Source organism: Pithys albifrons, chromosome 4 (assembly GCF_047495875.1).
Source record: "Pithys albifrons albifrons isolate INPA30051 chromosome 4, PitAlb_v1, whole genome shotgun sequence".
NCBI classification, from domain to species: Eukaryota; Metazoa; Chordata; class Aves; order Passeriformes; family Thamnophilidae; genus Pithys; species Pithys albifrons.
In genome coordinates, this window is record NC_092461.1 from 39,403,293 (window position 1) to 39,420,592 (window position 17,300).

Genomic DNA, 17,300 nt, shown 5'->3' on the forward strand with positions numbered 1-17,300 from the left:
ACCCTACCCACAAGGCAGCTCTCATTCACACAAATGCTTCAACATATTCATGTCACTCCGCTGGGGCTGCAATTTGCCTCCTCAGCATCATGCCATAGATTCTGACAGTCTAAAACACAGGTTATTATTTAAGCTCTTTGAAATGAAAAAAATCACAAAAAGATAATAATGATGGTTTAGTGTCACAAGAGAAGCAGGGCAATTGAGTGCTTTGCATTCAACTGGACATGGGTGCTTTGCTCCATGGGGTACCAGCCCAAAGCAGCACAGGTATGAGCCAGTCTACATTCCTCAGTCTCTTCTTGCACAGTCCACAAACAAAATACACACATAACTGAATGTTGTAGTTTGGGATTATTATGTAAATTCTCTCCCCTGCCACTTAACTGCCCAGGCCAGCGGTTAACAAAAGAAGTAATTAACTGTTGATCGCTGGGGTGGGGGCAGGTTTGTCTCTTTTGGTTTCTTTTTTTTGGATATTCTCCGGAGTCTTGGCTCGGCGGAACGGGGGAGTGGGGGCTCCAAGGAGGCAGGCTGCCCTGCTGGTTACTGCTGGAGTTTTTTCCTGGCTGTCTTGCCGCTGCCCACCTCGGACAACTTTTCGTGCCGTGCTGCTGTTGCTACCTGCCTTGGATTTGCTGCTGGTTGCTCGTACCTTTCTGCTTCTTGGACAGGGAACACAGGGGGAAGAGACTGAGTCCATCTGAAAGCCCACTGCTCGTCTGTTTCGCTGGAGAGGGACTGAAACTCACTCTGCAGCCAGCCGGGCTGTGACAAGGACACTTAAGTATAACCTTTTCTCCCGGAGAAAAAACCTGCTGGGTTTTGTTGTTGTTTTGTTTCTTTTGGTTTGTTTTTTTTCCCTCTCTTGTGGTGTTGGGGAAGTGGGTTGCACTAGTCTGTTTACATATATATATATATATATATATATATATATATATATATAGCAGTTATCCTTCTTGTATTAAAATTCCTTTTCTTAAATTTGATAAAGAGTGGCGTGATTATTGTGGAGGAGGCCCCTCCCCTGCTTGTGGGTAAAACATTTTGGTTTTTTCGCCTCAAACCGAGACACTGAATTACTGAAGTAAGTTTAAGGTCCAGACCCAAAAATCTTTTAGGGACCTCACTCCTGGTGGTCTGTTCTGAAACTAAATTACTTGATCTAATATGAGAAGAGGGTAACAAAACAAAGAACTAAACCAAAGTCTCCTGAACTTCAAATGACCTTCCTAAGTGCTGGGTCCTCTTTCGTTTCTTTACTAGTGAAAAGCCTGTCTATAAGGAATTTTACATAAATGAAAAATGCATATCCCACACACACCACTGAACTGTCATAACACCAATCCCACTTTCAGTTGGAAATTTCAACTTCTGAGCTGAAGTTGTTTTCCCATAATTAGTCAGTAAGGGGACTCGAAATAATCCTTTTACATTAAAAATATAAAGAAAAGTATTATTTTTCAGCTGATCATCTGCCAACACTACTAAGGATAAAGACGCAAATAGGCCAACTAAGAAGTCAAGTACAACTGAAGAGAAACCCAGACCTGCACATCACTCATGTGACTCCACACAAGCAACTTCAACTATTTCCTCACATTTCACCACTGTTATATGGTGAGAAGTAAAATTAACTTGCCTACCTCAGTGTGATGTTGTGAGGATTAATTGGATGACACTTGTCAAGCATTATACTACACAGCGTCTCGTTGCAGCTCATTTTCTTATCCTCCTAAAAGCAAATCAAAGACTTTAGTCTTTCCTGGTATCTCCAGATAGACTGTTTTAAGAGTTAAAGAGAATTCTTTTTACAATGTCATTTTTTCTACCCCCAAACTGTTCCTAAAGTAACATTTTTTTACATAATTATTTCTCAGCATATGCATGGCTTAAAATACATGTATCAACAGGGCATATGGCATCTATTTGAACATTAAATTTAAAATCTTCTCCTTTCAAAATATTTGTTTATTGATAACAACTATAAATCCATCCTCACAAAATGTTAAATCATGATACTTTTTCTGTTCGAAGTCTCAAAGACTTTCTTTCCTCCAGTGGAGAAAGGAAGAAAGAGCTTTACAACTGCAGTGTTGCTGCTTTCCAAACTACATTACAATGCCTGTTTTCCTGTGACAAAGTTGCCTAACCTACTATTGAGTCTCAAAATTATTTGTCCCAGATAAGAAAACATTATCTTTCCTACATTTGCCAAATTCATTCCTTAAACTGCTTGCCATAACCAGCAATATTGTCATTCACTCAGATCTTAGCACTTTCCACAAAATCACTACTGAACTGCGCATCTGTTGGGTTTTCATAGAGCCCATATTTATCAAGTATTCCAAAGTGCACACTGGCAGCTGCTACAAAAAAGCTATGAAACCTATTTTTTTAATTTGTGCACCAAATGTGATACCAAATCACCTTCAGCAAATACAGCAGCGGCAGCTAGGGTCACAGGAGTAGAGATTATAGCTTCTGATAGCTCTCTTCACAGAGTATCAGAAATTTAAACTGGAACATAGAGATTAAAGGCAGATCTTAGTTTCATTCTGTGAAAGCAAAATTCTCATACTTTGTGCCAGAAGATGCCTTTGAGATGGATACATATATATATATATATACTGGCATGAAATAAAAAGACTCAGTAAAACAACTTCAAACAGAAGGTGGGATTTTAAACTTACAGAAGATACAAAATGCAAAGTGACAACTCCTGCAGTAATCCTGGCTTAGTTCCTATGGGCTCACTCCTGTAAGGTTTTGTATTGTGGTTATGTGTCAATAAGGAAGTGAAACATGCTAGCAATCTCATTCATTTCAAAGGATCTACTCATATAATTTAATTTAAGCAATTTACTTAAGCACTTTACTTAATCAAAAGGAGATCACTAAGCACTTGACTGATCCAGGACCTTTATGTGTAAGGAGACCATCAGTCATGTAGTGCTAAGGTGACAAAAATTTTTCCTTACAAACCACACATGCAATCATTTTGAACTTTCTGGTATTACCAGCTTTAGTGAATATCCCTCCAAATGCTCAGTTATTTGGAAAAGATAATGTAGCCATTTGAGGCTACAAGAAATAGTTAAAAAACTAGAAAAGTTAATCAACATTTTTTTCTACTGCTTACATTCTAAGTGGAAAAATGAAAATGTTTTCCATTAAACATAAGAAATGGGAATTTAGGAAACAAAGATAGTTCTGAATACAGACTTCAGAAAAATCACTTGCTCTTCACACAAAATCTGTCTGACAGTGTTTTGACACATATCATCAGAAATGGAGATTTTGCATCACTTTGCACTAACTCCAGCTAAAGTAACTGCATAATAAAGGCTCACAGATTGAGAGAAAATGCCTGAAAACAGACTGAAAGATGAGCAGAACAGAAACTGCTCTGAGGCATGATATCCAGCTTACTGCCACAGAGATGCACTTGCCTGACTTCATTTCTGCACCTTAGTTGCTGCTAAAATTGAAAGCTAAGAAGGCCTCCTTCCCACAGAACTGCCAAGACAAGAAGGCAAGCAGAAGGTGATACAGCACTGTTCTCCTCCCTGAGTATCAGAGCTACCTACAGTGCTGCTTGTCACCTGTCAGGGGACAGGGAACAACCATGAACCTTTCATCACTGTGGCAGCAAATATCGAGAGAAAACGTATTAGCTTCCTTAATTTTCTGTTAAAATAAGGTTGTATTTAACTGCTTCACACTCTGTACCACAGCTAAAAACTGTTGAGAAATTTTGTCTCCTTCAAATCCTAGTTAATTTTTAAGTAGCAAGACAATGTGAGAATATAATATTTCCTTGTTCAGCTGTTCTAGAATACAAATGCCAAACTCTGCATAAAAGATACATAATGATTAATGGTAACATCCTGGAAGGCAAATCATTTTAGCATCTACCTCGTCTACTCCTTTGAGATAGAAAAGACTGGGACAAAGGAAAACCCCAGGAAAGCCCTTCTGAAAAAACCTGGCTGGAGATTTTATATTTTATCTCATTTAGCAATAAAACCAAATTCCAGAAAAGAGTTAAAAATTGGATCACAACTGTATGTGCATTCTTTAAACAGGCCAGGAATTTTTAACTAAGCTGTGCATAAACCTGGCAAGACTAATGGTTGAAAACAAAATATTAACCAGGTACTTGATGCTGAAGTTATTGATACATGTAACTCATATCAGGCAGTTTTAAAGTGTGTCCCAAAATTTGCAGACACATTGTAATATACTGTAAAATGGGACCAGAACTGTACAACTCATGCTTTTAAAATCACAACTCACACAGGAGAAGCTAAAGAATACACAGGTGACTTGATTTAAACAAGGATGCTAAATTAACACGATGACCTTACTGTTCTCTTTACTCCAAAAAAATCCAAAACCAAAAAACCCCACCAAAACAGAAACACCAAAAACACATGTAAACAAAGTGTACTATAAGGTAAATCACCGGTTTATGGAAACTACTAATGTCTTTTACTGATTTTATGAATCTTCAGCTCAGCTGATACTGCAACTCTGAAATCCTACTGAGTCCAATCGTTCTTCACAGTAACACTATTTCTGTCATGGCATATCACAGAATCAGGTTGGAAAAGACGTCCAAGATAATTGAGTAAAATCTGACCAAACACCACAGTGTCAACCAGACCATGGCTCCGAATGCCATGTCCAGTCTGTCCTTAAACACCTCCAGGACAGTGGCTCCATCACCTCCCTGGGCAGTCCATTCCAATGTCTAATCACCCTTTCTGTGAAGAAACTCCTTCTAATGTCCAACCTAAACCTCCCCTGGAGCAGCTTAAGACTTTAGGAAGTACTTTAGATAATAATGACAGTGCTCAATTATACATCTTGGCATAATAATTTACTCAACAATGAGAAGAGGCTTTTTGTACAAGATGGAGTACACGTGTCTCACAAAGATATTAAGACCAGAGACCCTATAGGAATTCCTCTAAGAATGTGGGTATCTGTCATTTTTAAGCTTGTGAATATATTTTTGATATTCAGTCCAACAGGTCACTCATACCCAGCCCTTAAAAATGGGAGAGAGGGAGGATAAGGGTAAGAAGACGATATAACTACAATAAAAAGAGAAATTAGACAGTTTTAAAGGTTTCAGGTCACTGTATCATATAGAAGCAAATTTAAGTATGTGAATATAAACAGACTCCACTGATCTTCACCCATGATTACTCAACAATTTCTAGAAGCCTTTTTGGTAAAAGAGCCTTTTGAATAGGAAAGGAAAGTAGGAAAATAACATCATATCGAATCAATAGATTATGTAGCCAGGAAACACAACACTAATGCAAGTTTAAGGCAGCAGAACTGTGCTTGCTTTCAAAAATTTAACTTTGTATTTTCCACCTCTCTGCACACCTGAGGTGACACTTCGTTGCCAAAAAAGGTGGCTACACCAGACTGTTCACTTGCACACATGTCCATTATATTCCATCCAAGACTGTTTGCCAAAGCTAACTAACAATTTTCCATTTGACCTTATAAATTGCATTAAATACGGCAAGAGAAGTAAATGTGATGGATTTGTTTGATCAATACCAACATGAATTCTACAAACTCCAAGGTGACCCAGCTGATCAACAGTCCTTGTACAGAACAGAGCAGTCCATCATTATGTATTTCATTTTGGGCACACTCTGACCTCTATGCACAACTAAACAAACATCAAGTGGCTAGTAAGACAAATCTGGATTTCAGGCAGCAGTAGCAGAATTACATCCTCGTATTTTTTTTAAAGTATTTTTTTGTCTCAATTTAATTTTTTTGTTGTTCTGGAGTTTTTTTTCAACAGCTCTGCCAGTTAGAACTCAGTCCCTTAGCTTGAATTGAGTGAATTCCTAGGGCATACACCCTTTCCTCAGGCAATTACAGGGTGGAAAGTAAATCCAAAGTCAGTTATCAAGATTTTATCTTCTTAGTTACAAACACCTGGAAATTAGGAATTACAACATAATGTTGGGGCAGTAATAATTTTATGGTTATGTAGGGAGTGTAAATTACACTGTTTTGTGGTCTGCAACTTCATTTGTTCATTCTTAGAGTATTGCCAAGGTCTATTAGAGATCAGTGTTAATACTCAAATCCAAAATTTTAAAACCCATAAAGATGAGAAACAAGTAAATTAAGCCCTCAAGCTCTAATCCTAGGGGGTCTTGAGATACCAAATCTAAAATTCACCTTGTCAAGCATGTCTTCAAACTCCACAAATCTCTATAGGGAAGTGATCCAAAGTCCAGTGAAATCAGCAGGCAAATTCTTTCTGCTAGTTTCATTGAGGTTTGGATAGGCCTCCAAAAAATCCAGAACTCAAGGAGAGCTACAGGAAAGCATCTGGAATATCCTTTTCCAATGGTATAAATCATTAATCTATGACTCCTGAAGTTCCTGAGATACCAGTTTATGATGAAATCAAAATGTTGGGTGGGAGGGAATAGGTACAGGGGTCAAGGGACAACAACCAGAAAATATGATTTCAAAACATAACCATGATTGGGGAAGAGCAACACAAATAGTGTCAGAGCCCATTGACTTTCCTAGAACCAGTAATCAGAGTGATATTTTAATAGCTCATACATGTGTGGGGCAATAAAAGCATACAATTTCATTGTATTGCATAAATAAGAGAACTGTTCACTGTCCAACTTTTCTGATAATTCAAGCACAAATAACTTGAAATTTTAACTCTTGAAAAATTATATGCATTGAGAAAAACAGATTTGATTAAGTTGCAGGGTTATATGGTGCGTGCACAGAAGCTGTAAACCTGAGAACACATACAGTAAGCATTTTCCAACAATATAGTTCTACCATTAAAGCAAAGGTCTTCTTAGAATTGCAACACATCCTAAGTTGTGAAACAGGAGCAATTTGTTTAAGTGACAAATGAAAACAGCTTACCTAATCCTTTCAGAAGATCCTATCAATTAAGAAAATAAATGCAAAAGGTCTTCAGATGAAAAAGCCCACCTTACAAAAAAAAAGTGATTTTCATGGTATTTGTATTCAAACACAGTAGGAACTGTGGGACTCTAAACAGAAATACCAAAATAATTACACTGGCCTTTTTTTCTACACAGATACCAAATTAAATAAGTTTTTAAGTAAGAGCACTCACACCAGTTTGAGCCATAACTGGCAGTTCTATATTTTAGGGCAGTTAGTCACATCTTACCATTTACCATTCAAAGAATCTTTTTTTTTTTTAAACTCAGACTTACATTGTTTTTTCATCTCTTTAAGCTGATCCACAAAATACATATATTTTTCATTCCTTTGCAAATCTGAGTCACTGTTCTTGCTCTCAATTGCAGTTAATTTTTCTTTCAACAAGTTTTCTATATCTGGTATATTTTCTGGTTTTTCTCGTTTTATCTGTAAGGAACATGAAATAGAATGTTATTCATTATGACACATTTTAATACAAAGCAGAAGACATCAAGCAAAAATTCATTAACATAATCTCAGTTTCTTTTGACTACAGTTAGACTTGCTGCTCTGAAGCCATACCCTCCAGGTAATTATTCGTTTCAGTAAAAGTAACTAAGAAATGTAGAGATTAACTTCTCAGTATCATTTCACTCAATTTCTGGGTATTTCTCACACTAACAATAGGGAAAAATGAACCTTGCAGTCAAATTTACTTCTATGAATGGAGAAAGAAAGCATGTTAACAACAGTCAGCATAATACAACATGAATGAAAATTAAGAACACAGCTCTGTCCAGAAACTGAGATGATAAAAAAGCAGAAGTAACTTTGGGAGTTTTCTAAAAACCTCCACTCTCTCACCATTTTGGAATGATCTTTACAGAAACTTACAATCTACATGCATGATTAGTGTGGTAACACCAGCAAAAGCAGTACAGCTCACATGAAAGGAAACCACCCCAACTTATTTGTGCTGTGTGAACACGAAGCATTATGCCACACAGGCAGGCAAAAATACAGTTTCTTGAGAAGTATTTAGTTACAGCAATTACATCTGGATTGATCTGAATAAATACCTAGAAATAAAAGGGAAGTCATCACATGGGCAATATTAAGATATTCTAAGAATGCAAAAAGCACTTTGGGAACCCCCTGAAAACAGTAATTGGGGCTTTGCCATCCGTTTCTCAAGCCAGCATTAAATTCTAGGGAACTGTACTTTTCACAAGACTTCCAGAGTACTGGATTACAGGTGGTGTGGACCATGCTGTGCAATGATGATCAGCAACAGCACGAAGTTGGAAAGAAGGTGTCAAAGCCTTAATGCTAAGCATCTTCTGAACCAGAGAAAAGCTATTTCTATCTCAAAATTATGACAAAACAGGACAAACTGAAAAAAGGAGATAACACCATTTCTCCTGAGCCACTCTTCGCCCACCACACACATTAAATTCTGCCTGTCATCAGACCATGCTACTATTCATTGTGAAAGACAGGAAAAAAGCCTGCTGAGAAAAAAACAGTACACGTCATCAAACTGTTTACAAAGTTCCAAACTTTACAGAGACCTTGAAAATCCTACAGAATATATTTTATCTCAGGAGCCACAGAAATAATAAATGTTCATGCAAAAATGGCCTCTGCAGATATGCAAAATGCTACAAGAAAACTTACTTACCCTTAATCAAAACAAAGCAACCCCTAAAACTATTACTTCTTCCAGGATTAGATGCAGTTTGGCACATTTACTTTAGACAGACACAAGTTGTGGCAAGAAGAAAAATAACAAAAAACACGCACTGCCAGGTGATAGCATGCAGTTTTCAAAGGCACCTGGAGATAAAAGATCACCTACCACAACATCCAGCTATGAATGGGAAACACTCAGGAACAACTTGGTACCAAAGGAGCACAGTGACTATGGAAGACCAACAGCATGTCATCAGAGATGGTCAGACAGCTGCATAAAGCCAAGCAGTAGCAGAAAGTCCTTATCCTATGCAAACTGACAAAACAAGCAAAGGATGACAGAACACCCTGTGCCCAGTGCAGTGTGGACAATTGTACACACTCAAATGGGTTGACTATGTCAGCATCACAGCAAACTGCTGTAACAGAGGGCCTGTCACAAGCACAACCAGTACTGTTCAGTACTTGGCTAGAGGAGATACTTCATCTTCAGGTGTAAGCAAGCACAAGAAAACAATTACTAAATACATTTAAAATGCAAGACATTATAAAAAATTATTTGATCTGGACCACATGTAGCGCAAACATACTCCTTTCTGCAACATTAGGCTGTTTTTACAGACATTCTCTCTAACATAAAAATAACATACAGACACAAGCCCAAATAACAGTCCACCACTAAGATCTGCCCTTACCATGAATGACAGTACTATGGCCAGATCCCATATAGAAAGCTGTGTACACTAAAATAGACCCTGAAGAGCTTCTCAGTTGCTGATGCTGACACGAAGAGTAAAAGAAATTATGTGGACATTCATCACAGGCATCCATCAGTAGCAAAGACAATGTCAATAATCTTTTCCTCTCCACAGGGACCACGTTACAACACTGATATAGTTACATCAGGCTCTTTTTATCTTTTTCTTGACTCATGGAAGATTTGAGTACAGATATGCATCAATACAGCATCTTCAATCATACCCGCATAGTGAGAGGTGAAAAGAAGGGCACAGACAAGGTTTGGTCAAACAGTGGCACTCCCAATTACTTGCACAATTAAGACTTTATATATATGAGCAGAAAAAAGGCAAGAACTGCAACTTACAATGTTATGTGAACAAAAAGGACATATGTTACACCACTCTATTCTGCACTGGGGTGGCCCCACCTCGAGGCCTGTGTGCAGTTTTGGGCACTACAATGTAAGAAAGATATAAATCTATTAGAAAGTGCCCAAAGGAGGGCCACAAAGATGGTGAATAGCTCAGAGAAGCCGTATGAGGAGTGGCTGAGGTCACATGGTTTATTCAGCACAGAGGAGACTGAGAGGAGACTTCACTGCAGTCTGCAGCTTCCTCACAAGGGGAAGCAGAAACCAGGCACCGATCTCTGCTGTCTGGTGACCAGCTATAAAACATGAGGGAATTGCATGAAGCTGTGTCAGGAGAGATTCAGGTTGGATATTACGAAAAGGTTCTCCATGCAGAGGATGGCCGGGCACAAGAACAGGGTCCCAACAGCACCAAGCCTGAGTTCAAGCGTTTGGACAATGCTCTCAGGCACATGGTGATTCTTGGCATTGTCTTGTGCAGGGCCAGGAGCTGGACTCAATGATCCTTGTGCATCCCTTCTAGCTCAGGATACTTTATGATTCCATGACTCTATGATATGCATGTGAGTAAACTTTGTCTGTTCTACTGTGGAGCTACAAAAATTTGTATGTAGACATCTGTACCACCCTCAAGAGAATGCTTATAGAAAACCTTTCCTTAGCTACATAACTATAACCACACAGTTTGCTGCTACAGACCTATCAAACAGTTTGCTGCTACAGACCTATCAAAGTAAGAGCTAGCATGCTATTTGCTGAAGGCAACATGAACCATTTCACCAGCTATCAAGAGGAAAAAAAGTCTTTCCCACTAGCTATAGTCCCAACAGTAACACATTATATTGTGAGGACAGTCCAGCAATGCAGCATGTACCACAAAGGCTCAGACAACCACCTAATACAGACACCTGAAGAGACAGATGAGAGAGATGCACAAAGAATGCATATTCCTGTAGTTTAACTTCTTTCATGTTTACAATTTAAATTCAGTTTCTGTTCACCTCCACATGATTGCTTTCATTAAAATGATTAGTAGAGACACAACTCCTGACCACACTCAATACCCTCACATATGCTATTACTGAAATGCCAGGTAGACCTTCTGGAAGGTCACAGGTGAATAACAAGGCATATCCACCCACTATAATAACAAGTAAATATGTTTGCTGTGCACAATCAATTCATCTTTGGTTCTGCAAATCCTATTCCATGATGAGGATTGAGAATGGCATAGCAAAACAACATAAATAAAAACAATGAAAGAAAATGTGCCATCAGAACCAGGTCCTCACAGTGGGACAGAATTACAACATTTTATACACCCATGCATCAGCACAACACCCTTACAGGTACATTACAGTTTTCTTTAGTTCTTGCCACCCACCCACTCCTACTCTACAGATTCTTGACGGATGTAGGAATGATGAGATCAGCATAACAAAATGTATGAGGACAATACAAACACAGGATATGGCTAAGGGAGAGGGCAAAATAAACAGTATTCAGGGCAACAAGTTGGGGTCATGCTCCTTTTTGGTCTCAACAGCATGCCAGATAAATACTTATCAGCAGACCTGAAGGCACTGGCATGTTCAATTTCTCAGAAAAAGTTACTTCACATGGGAATCATGAGAGACATGTTAAGCAAACAACTGTTCATTTAGTAGCACTGTCAGCCAAAACCAGCATGCTAAGTAACACCTTGCAGTCATTAGTCAATCCATTGAGAGCTACATTGATTTTGAAATGGGGTGGAGGCACACACACCCTACAAGGCATCCTGGAAATTACATGTAAGGATGAACTGGGAGTGTTCAGGACATATGGTGAAAAGAAGTATCAGTCACAACAGCTTGTTTACAGCAATAGAAAAAGCAAAAGCATCTGCTGTGACACACCAGCAAAGAGCCACAAGGGCATTTACATGGGAGCTCAGCAATAAGAGAGCAGACATGTTACACATGGTAATTAATGACATTTCATACATGATCTACCAGCAGTTCTGATAGGAAAATACATTTAGAAACACTAAAAAAAATTGTTTAAAAAAACACAGCTATGGTGTACCTATCAGAAGATACATTTGCTCATGGCCACACATCACATCACCTGGTCACAGCCGTATGTACAAAGGGGGTTTTGTGTTTGATGAGCAATGCTTATGAAATAAGCCACTTCATGGCAGGTCTTTGGCTTCTGCCAGTATCTGTCTGTAGGGATAAACCTTGTTCTTGTAGATTCTTTCACTGGGAGTGTGTCTTTTCCATGCATAAATTGTTAACACTATGCCTCCAAAAATCAGGCCTTTTGAAAGGTCAGCTTGCACAGCCTAAGGGAACAGTAAACTCGGGGTGTTCCAAGCGTATCTGGGGAATTTTTAGTTCATCAATTACCATAACCACCAAATTGGAAATAAATTATTCTGTCCCAGACAAATCTATAACCAATAAGCTCAAAGGACTAAACCTGGACCAGTTTGCAGTATTAGTCTACATACAGTAAGGGATCAGTGTCTAAAAAGACACCAATTAGCATAACTCTGCATGCAGCACTGCAGCATCTAGCTGCATTGTCCTGCCTAGTCCCAAAACACTTCACAAACATTAAACAATTTGCCTCAAACACCCATTGTGACATGTACTTTACAAATGGAGAGACCGCGGCATTAAGAGATTAATAATTTGGCCTAAGGTGGCACAAGAAGACTGTGGCAGAACCAAAAATAAATAAATCTCAGTTCTGTGTTATGAGCACACAGCTATCCTGTTACCTTCTCCTTTAGCTAAGAGAAAGTTCAAACTAACATGTACATTGGGTTCACTTCTACAAAGAGGCCTGAAACAGCTTGTGGCTGCTTGGCAAAATTTGCGATAAAAGAGCAGTGTTCTGCCTGCCACAGAAATGCTCCACTGGCCTTTGCAGTGCAGTGGTTCAGCATGTGACACTCCACGGTTATTTTTTAGCCTTTTTGTTCTTCTCCATCTAGCCCAGAAGTGTTTCAGCTGTATATTTTTAATCCTGTTACCATTTCTAGGTACCTCTTCTCAGGGCTATCATTTATGTTGCCTGGTATTTGGGAGTTTGCCAGTCACACCCAAAAGAAATTTCTCAGAAATTTCTTGGTGTACCTGAATCACGTTGAGGTTTCCTCAAACGAGTGATACAATCTGCAAAAGAACTATCTTTTCAAAGAAAGACTTTAGTCTTTCAAACCATGCATTATTTGTTCCCTGTAATTTAATCCCTATAAAATATGGACTTTGAAATTTTAATTTATGGATGTTACTGACATTTGGTATTTGTGAGGTAAAGAAACATTCCTGCTTGTTAATGAACTTTTGAAAGATGAAGTCAGTTGACATGGCAGAATTTCTTCATTTTCCAGATTCTTTGTTGTTTCATTTATGAAAGGGAGGGTGATTAGTCACTCAATACTAAGAAGCTCAGAGGTATGTAGTTACCTAGATATTTATATCCTTTTGGGACAACCCAGAAAAGGACACACTGGTGTTTCCACCTAATCTAAACTCATGGTAATTTAGACTGTATTTACTTACACTACAGCCATGTGCCTCTGCATGTGGCTATGGAACACTGACAGCAGCTGCATCTTTTGAAGAAAAACTTACTATCTTATAGCTCCTGTTGGGACAGAATTTCTTACCTCAGTGAATTCAATATCTTAAAAAGGAACTCAGTCAAGATTTTTCAGACAGGAGTGGTCAGCCTAAGGCATCCTACAAAGTCCCAGTTCAGAATCTAGAAATCTTACATTTTCTGAATTGACTTCACTTCAAAATGCCTGACTCAAACATGGACATATCTGAAACTGCTTATTTCAGAGAACAAATGCCAAGAATTGGCTGGCTACAACAATAAGCAAAGACACTGTCAAAACAGCTGCTCTGATCATCTCTATCACAGATAAAGTAACTATTCTTCCTTTATTTATATCTGCTATGCAACAAAAGCAAACAAAAATGCATGTCACATTTCTTTCTTGTTTAACAATTCCTACATCCTATTATTTCATCCTTACCTCACTAAATAATTTATTATTACAAATATGCAGCCTTTCAACACACATATTTATTTTACCTCAGGGTAAGTCAAAGTTTGCTGTGATTATTTATTATAACCAATTTTTTTTTCACTGAGAGGGAAAATAACATGGAAGCTAAGTAAATCTGTGGGTTGAGTCACCCATACACTTTGTGAATCATGTGAGAACCAACTCGAAGTGAGTCACCACTGTAACTGAATCAGGCTGCAAAATTTCAGCTCAACCTAAACAGTCATTTATTATTCTTCAATGGCTGGATTCAAAACCTTAGCAAATATCAGATCAATTGCTGATGCACAAATAAAACACTGCTCTTGGAAACATCTGCAAGGGCAGTCAGAAAAGATATCACTCAGCAGCAGGAGCTGCAGCAGTTTGAACACAGCTCTGCTGCAGCCAGGATTGCCTAAGGGCCCACATCTGATTCAGGAGAGTCAACACCTCTGCACATCGTGGCTGCAGGGCTGGGACTCCAGTTGAGCAACACCTGGACAGACAGTTGTGAAATACCAAGAAAGGCAGAGTTATAAGGGCTGACCCACACTTATGACACATACTGCCTATTAAACTGGGCCAGCATAACAGAAAATCACTGTCAGCACATTTCAAATATCCCAAAACTCTGCCAGAGTAACAGTCTGAAGGTGAGGCAGGTTGCCACAGTTCCAAAACAACATGTTAATGTAGTAGTTGTAGCTGGAGTGTCCCCCAAAATTAAATTGTTTCCTTTCCCTACTTTAAACACAGCTGGACACAATTAACATTTATAAAGAAAGTAAGCACTGAGGAACACACACTGCTTCCAGGTATACTGGGGTATATCCAAACAAACTCACAACTCCTGGCACATGACAGTTATTTCAGTAAGAGCAGAAATGGACTTTGGCCCACCCTGGTTGCTTGCTTTTTCCTGCTTAGAAAGGAACCATATATACAGAGTGGGATTAATGTAAATGAGCACCAGGTGAAGAAACAAAATTGCCTGGGTGCAAATGCAAAGCTTACAGCCTGAACAGCATTTCTTGGGGTTCCCATGTATTACAAGTTTCACCTTAAGCAAAATGCTTTACTCTGCACATGTTTTAATAGAAAAAAACCCACCCCTGTTTGTATTTTCTTCAGTTACCAACTATGGCCTTTTTGTTTCTCTTCAAGACCCCTTGTGCAGTGCTTTGCAAAGTGCAAAGGGGTGAAAACAAACAATGAAAAGGGATCTTAATTAAATACCAGTATTAAAACTACCTGCTATCAATAATGCAAAACTGGCTCACAAAACCAGAAGTAAATGTGAGCTTTTCCCAAGGTACCAAAGTGAAGGAAGCTTATGGATATTTAGAATCTTAATCCCTTAGCATTTCTGAAAGCCTGTGGTTTGCTGTAAGGGTTGGACTGAATTTTGATAAATATTTCAACCAAACAGTTGAAAAACAGTTTTGTTTTTCTGTAGTTCTATCCAACAGATAAAGTATGAATACAACAATGCAAGAAATTCTATGGTATTGGGAGACATTTATGGAAACGTCTAAAAAATATGGTTAAAGACATGATGAAGGAGTAAGCATATCTTCTCCTTGTACCTAAAAGTTCTTCCACAAACCTAGTTTATATGAAAGTTAATTTTTTGTGCACTAGAGATACACAGCATCTTGTTCTAAGCAGTTTTGCCTGAACACAGTTGAAAGCCTGTAACAGCAAAAATAACTTAGAAGTTTATTCTTATAAAAATGTTTCTTTGTTTTAACAGCATGTTAGAAACTGTGAGGCAGACGGTGCATCTGTTTTAGCAAGGTTGATTCAGCAAATGCATCAGGTTGTTCAACCAGTTTACCAAGCTGGTGATTAACTCACATATTTAGCAAATACATTAACATGGATATTAGAGCTTTTTTTCTTTCTTTAATATCCCACTCAAACTGATGGGAATTTAGACATTGATTTCAGTGGGAGCAGAAGAAGGGCCTAAGGTGATTTCAGATTAACAACCTGTTTACTCTTGTATGGCTCTGCTTGTTTGACTGAGATGACTAAGACCCATGTTTTTTTACAGCATGGAAAAAAAGGCTAAATCCTAAACCAAATACAATTTGGTGTTGATCTTCACCAGATCCTACAGAACACTGATAATTTATGCCAGCTGTGAAGCTGGTCCTTGTATAAAGTGTGACTTACTCTTTGAAGACCTCCATCCACCAATTATTGTTAAAATCAGCTGATTTACTAGAGGTATGTTTTCCATATTCCTTGAGTGTACTTGCTATAAAAGTCAAGAAGGCTTTTTCAATTTGTACTCCTCTTTAACTCCTCTTGGGTTTTTTTCACTTATCTGATGAAATTCTTATCCTCAAAAAGTTCTTCAGCACTGACAGCATTTCTTCTTCATACTCTCCAGAACAGCAATGTGAGTCATATCATCATTTTTCATTAAGAGTAAATGTAACCTTTACACTTTGGGGAAATAGCAATAAGATACCTTAAGTACAGACTCATGCTTCATTTGAATTGACATTAGTTGAAAAACATAAATCCTGAATGACACTTGCAGCCTAGACTCACCAAATTAATATATCTGTATGAATATATAGATCAAGATGGCAATACTTCCATCAGGGTCAGCTTCCCCTTTAACACAGGATAGTTGCACTAAGCAAAACAAAAAAACCAAGCCAGGGTAACTGCACTAAGCCCCCTAGTTTCCTTATAAACTGGGAATACCTACCTTACTTACACTGCAGTGGGTACAAAACACCTCACCTGTATGACAGTCCCAGTTTGTGCCCTGTGGCAGAAATGCCTTTTATTTTGCACTTTACTGCAAATTGCATAGAGACAAGTTTCTCCCTTGAGCCTTTCTACATATCACATTCTTCAGTCATTATTAGTGATGTTTACTTATCCAGCTTCCTATTGGGACAGCCCTCAATAGAGCTATTAGCCACTAAATCCCAGGTCTGACTTCCAGTCTTATCCTTCTTGATTTACCAGTTCTGGCTGAGAGCTTGCACCTCTTCCCTTGTCTTGGCAAGCACTACGTGCTTTCCTAGTACATGCACAAGAGATTGTTTTCTGTTGCACAGCACACTCTGGAATGATAACACACCCTTTTTGCCATATTGGTGCCTCACATGTATATAAATAAATAATATATATAGGTATATTCTATATCCATATATTATATATATAAAATATATATTAATATATTATTACAATATATATAGGCAGTACATAATCTCACAGAGAAGGATAATTTCAACTGCAGTTCTTTTCTATCTCTTTGCTTACAGGTCCCATCTTTGCTAGTAATGCAGCTTCAGCACAGCCTCAGAAAAAGAACTGGATCAGAAAATAGCATTTTTATTTAGCCTTTGCTACTACTATGCCAGATTCAGTTGCTATTCCTATATAGTTACCAATTTTTGCAAAGACAATATGTGCTGTGTAACAACCTGGTTGAGTCTTGTTTACATT

General features: G+C 38.2%; 1 protein-coding gene across 2 annotated transcripts in view; it reads right to left on the reverse strand.

The window, feature by feature from the left end:
• Positions 1-17,300, reverse strand: part of NSMCE2 (NSE2 (MMS21) homolog, SMC5-SMC6 complex SUMO ligase) — a 140,176-nt gene that overhangs the window by 59,936 nt on the left and 62,940 nt on the right. For both annotated transcript variants that reach the window (XM_071553847.1, XM_071553849.1), the window contains one exon: positions 7,263-7,416. In XM_071553847.1, the coding sequence (XP_071409948.1) occupies positions 7,263-7,416 (154 nt within the window). The remainder of the gene's footprint in view (positions 1-7,262; positions 7,417-17,300) is intronic.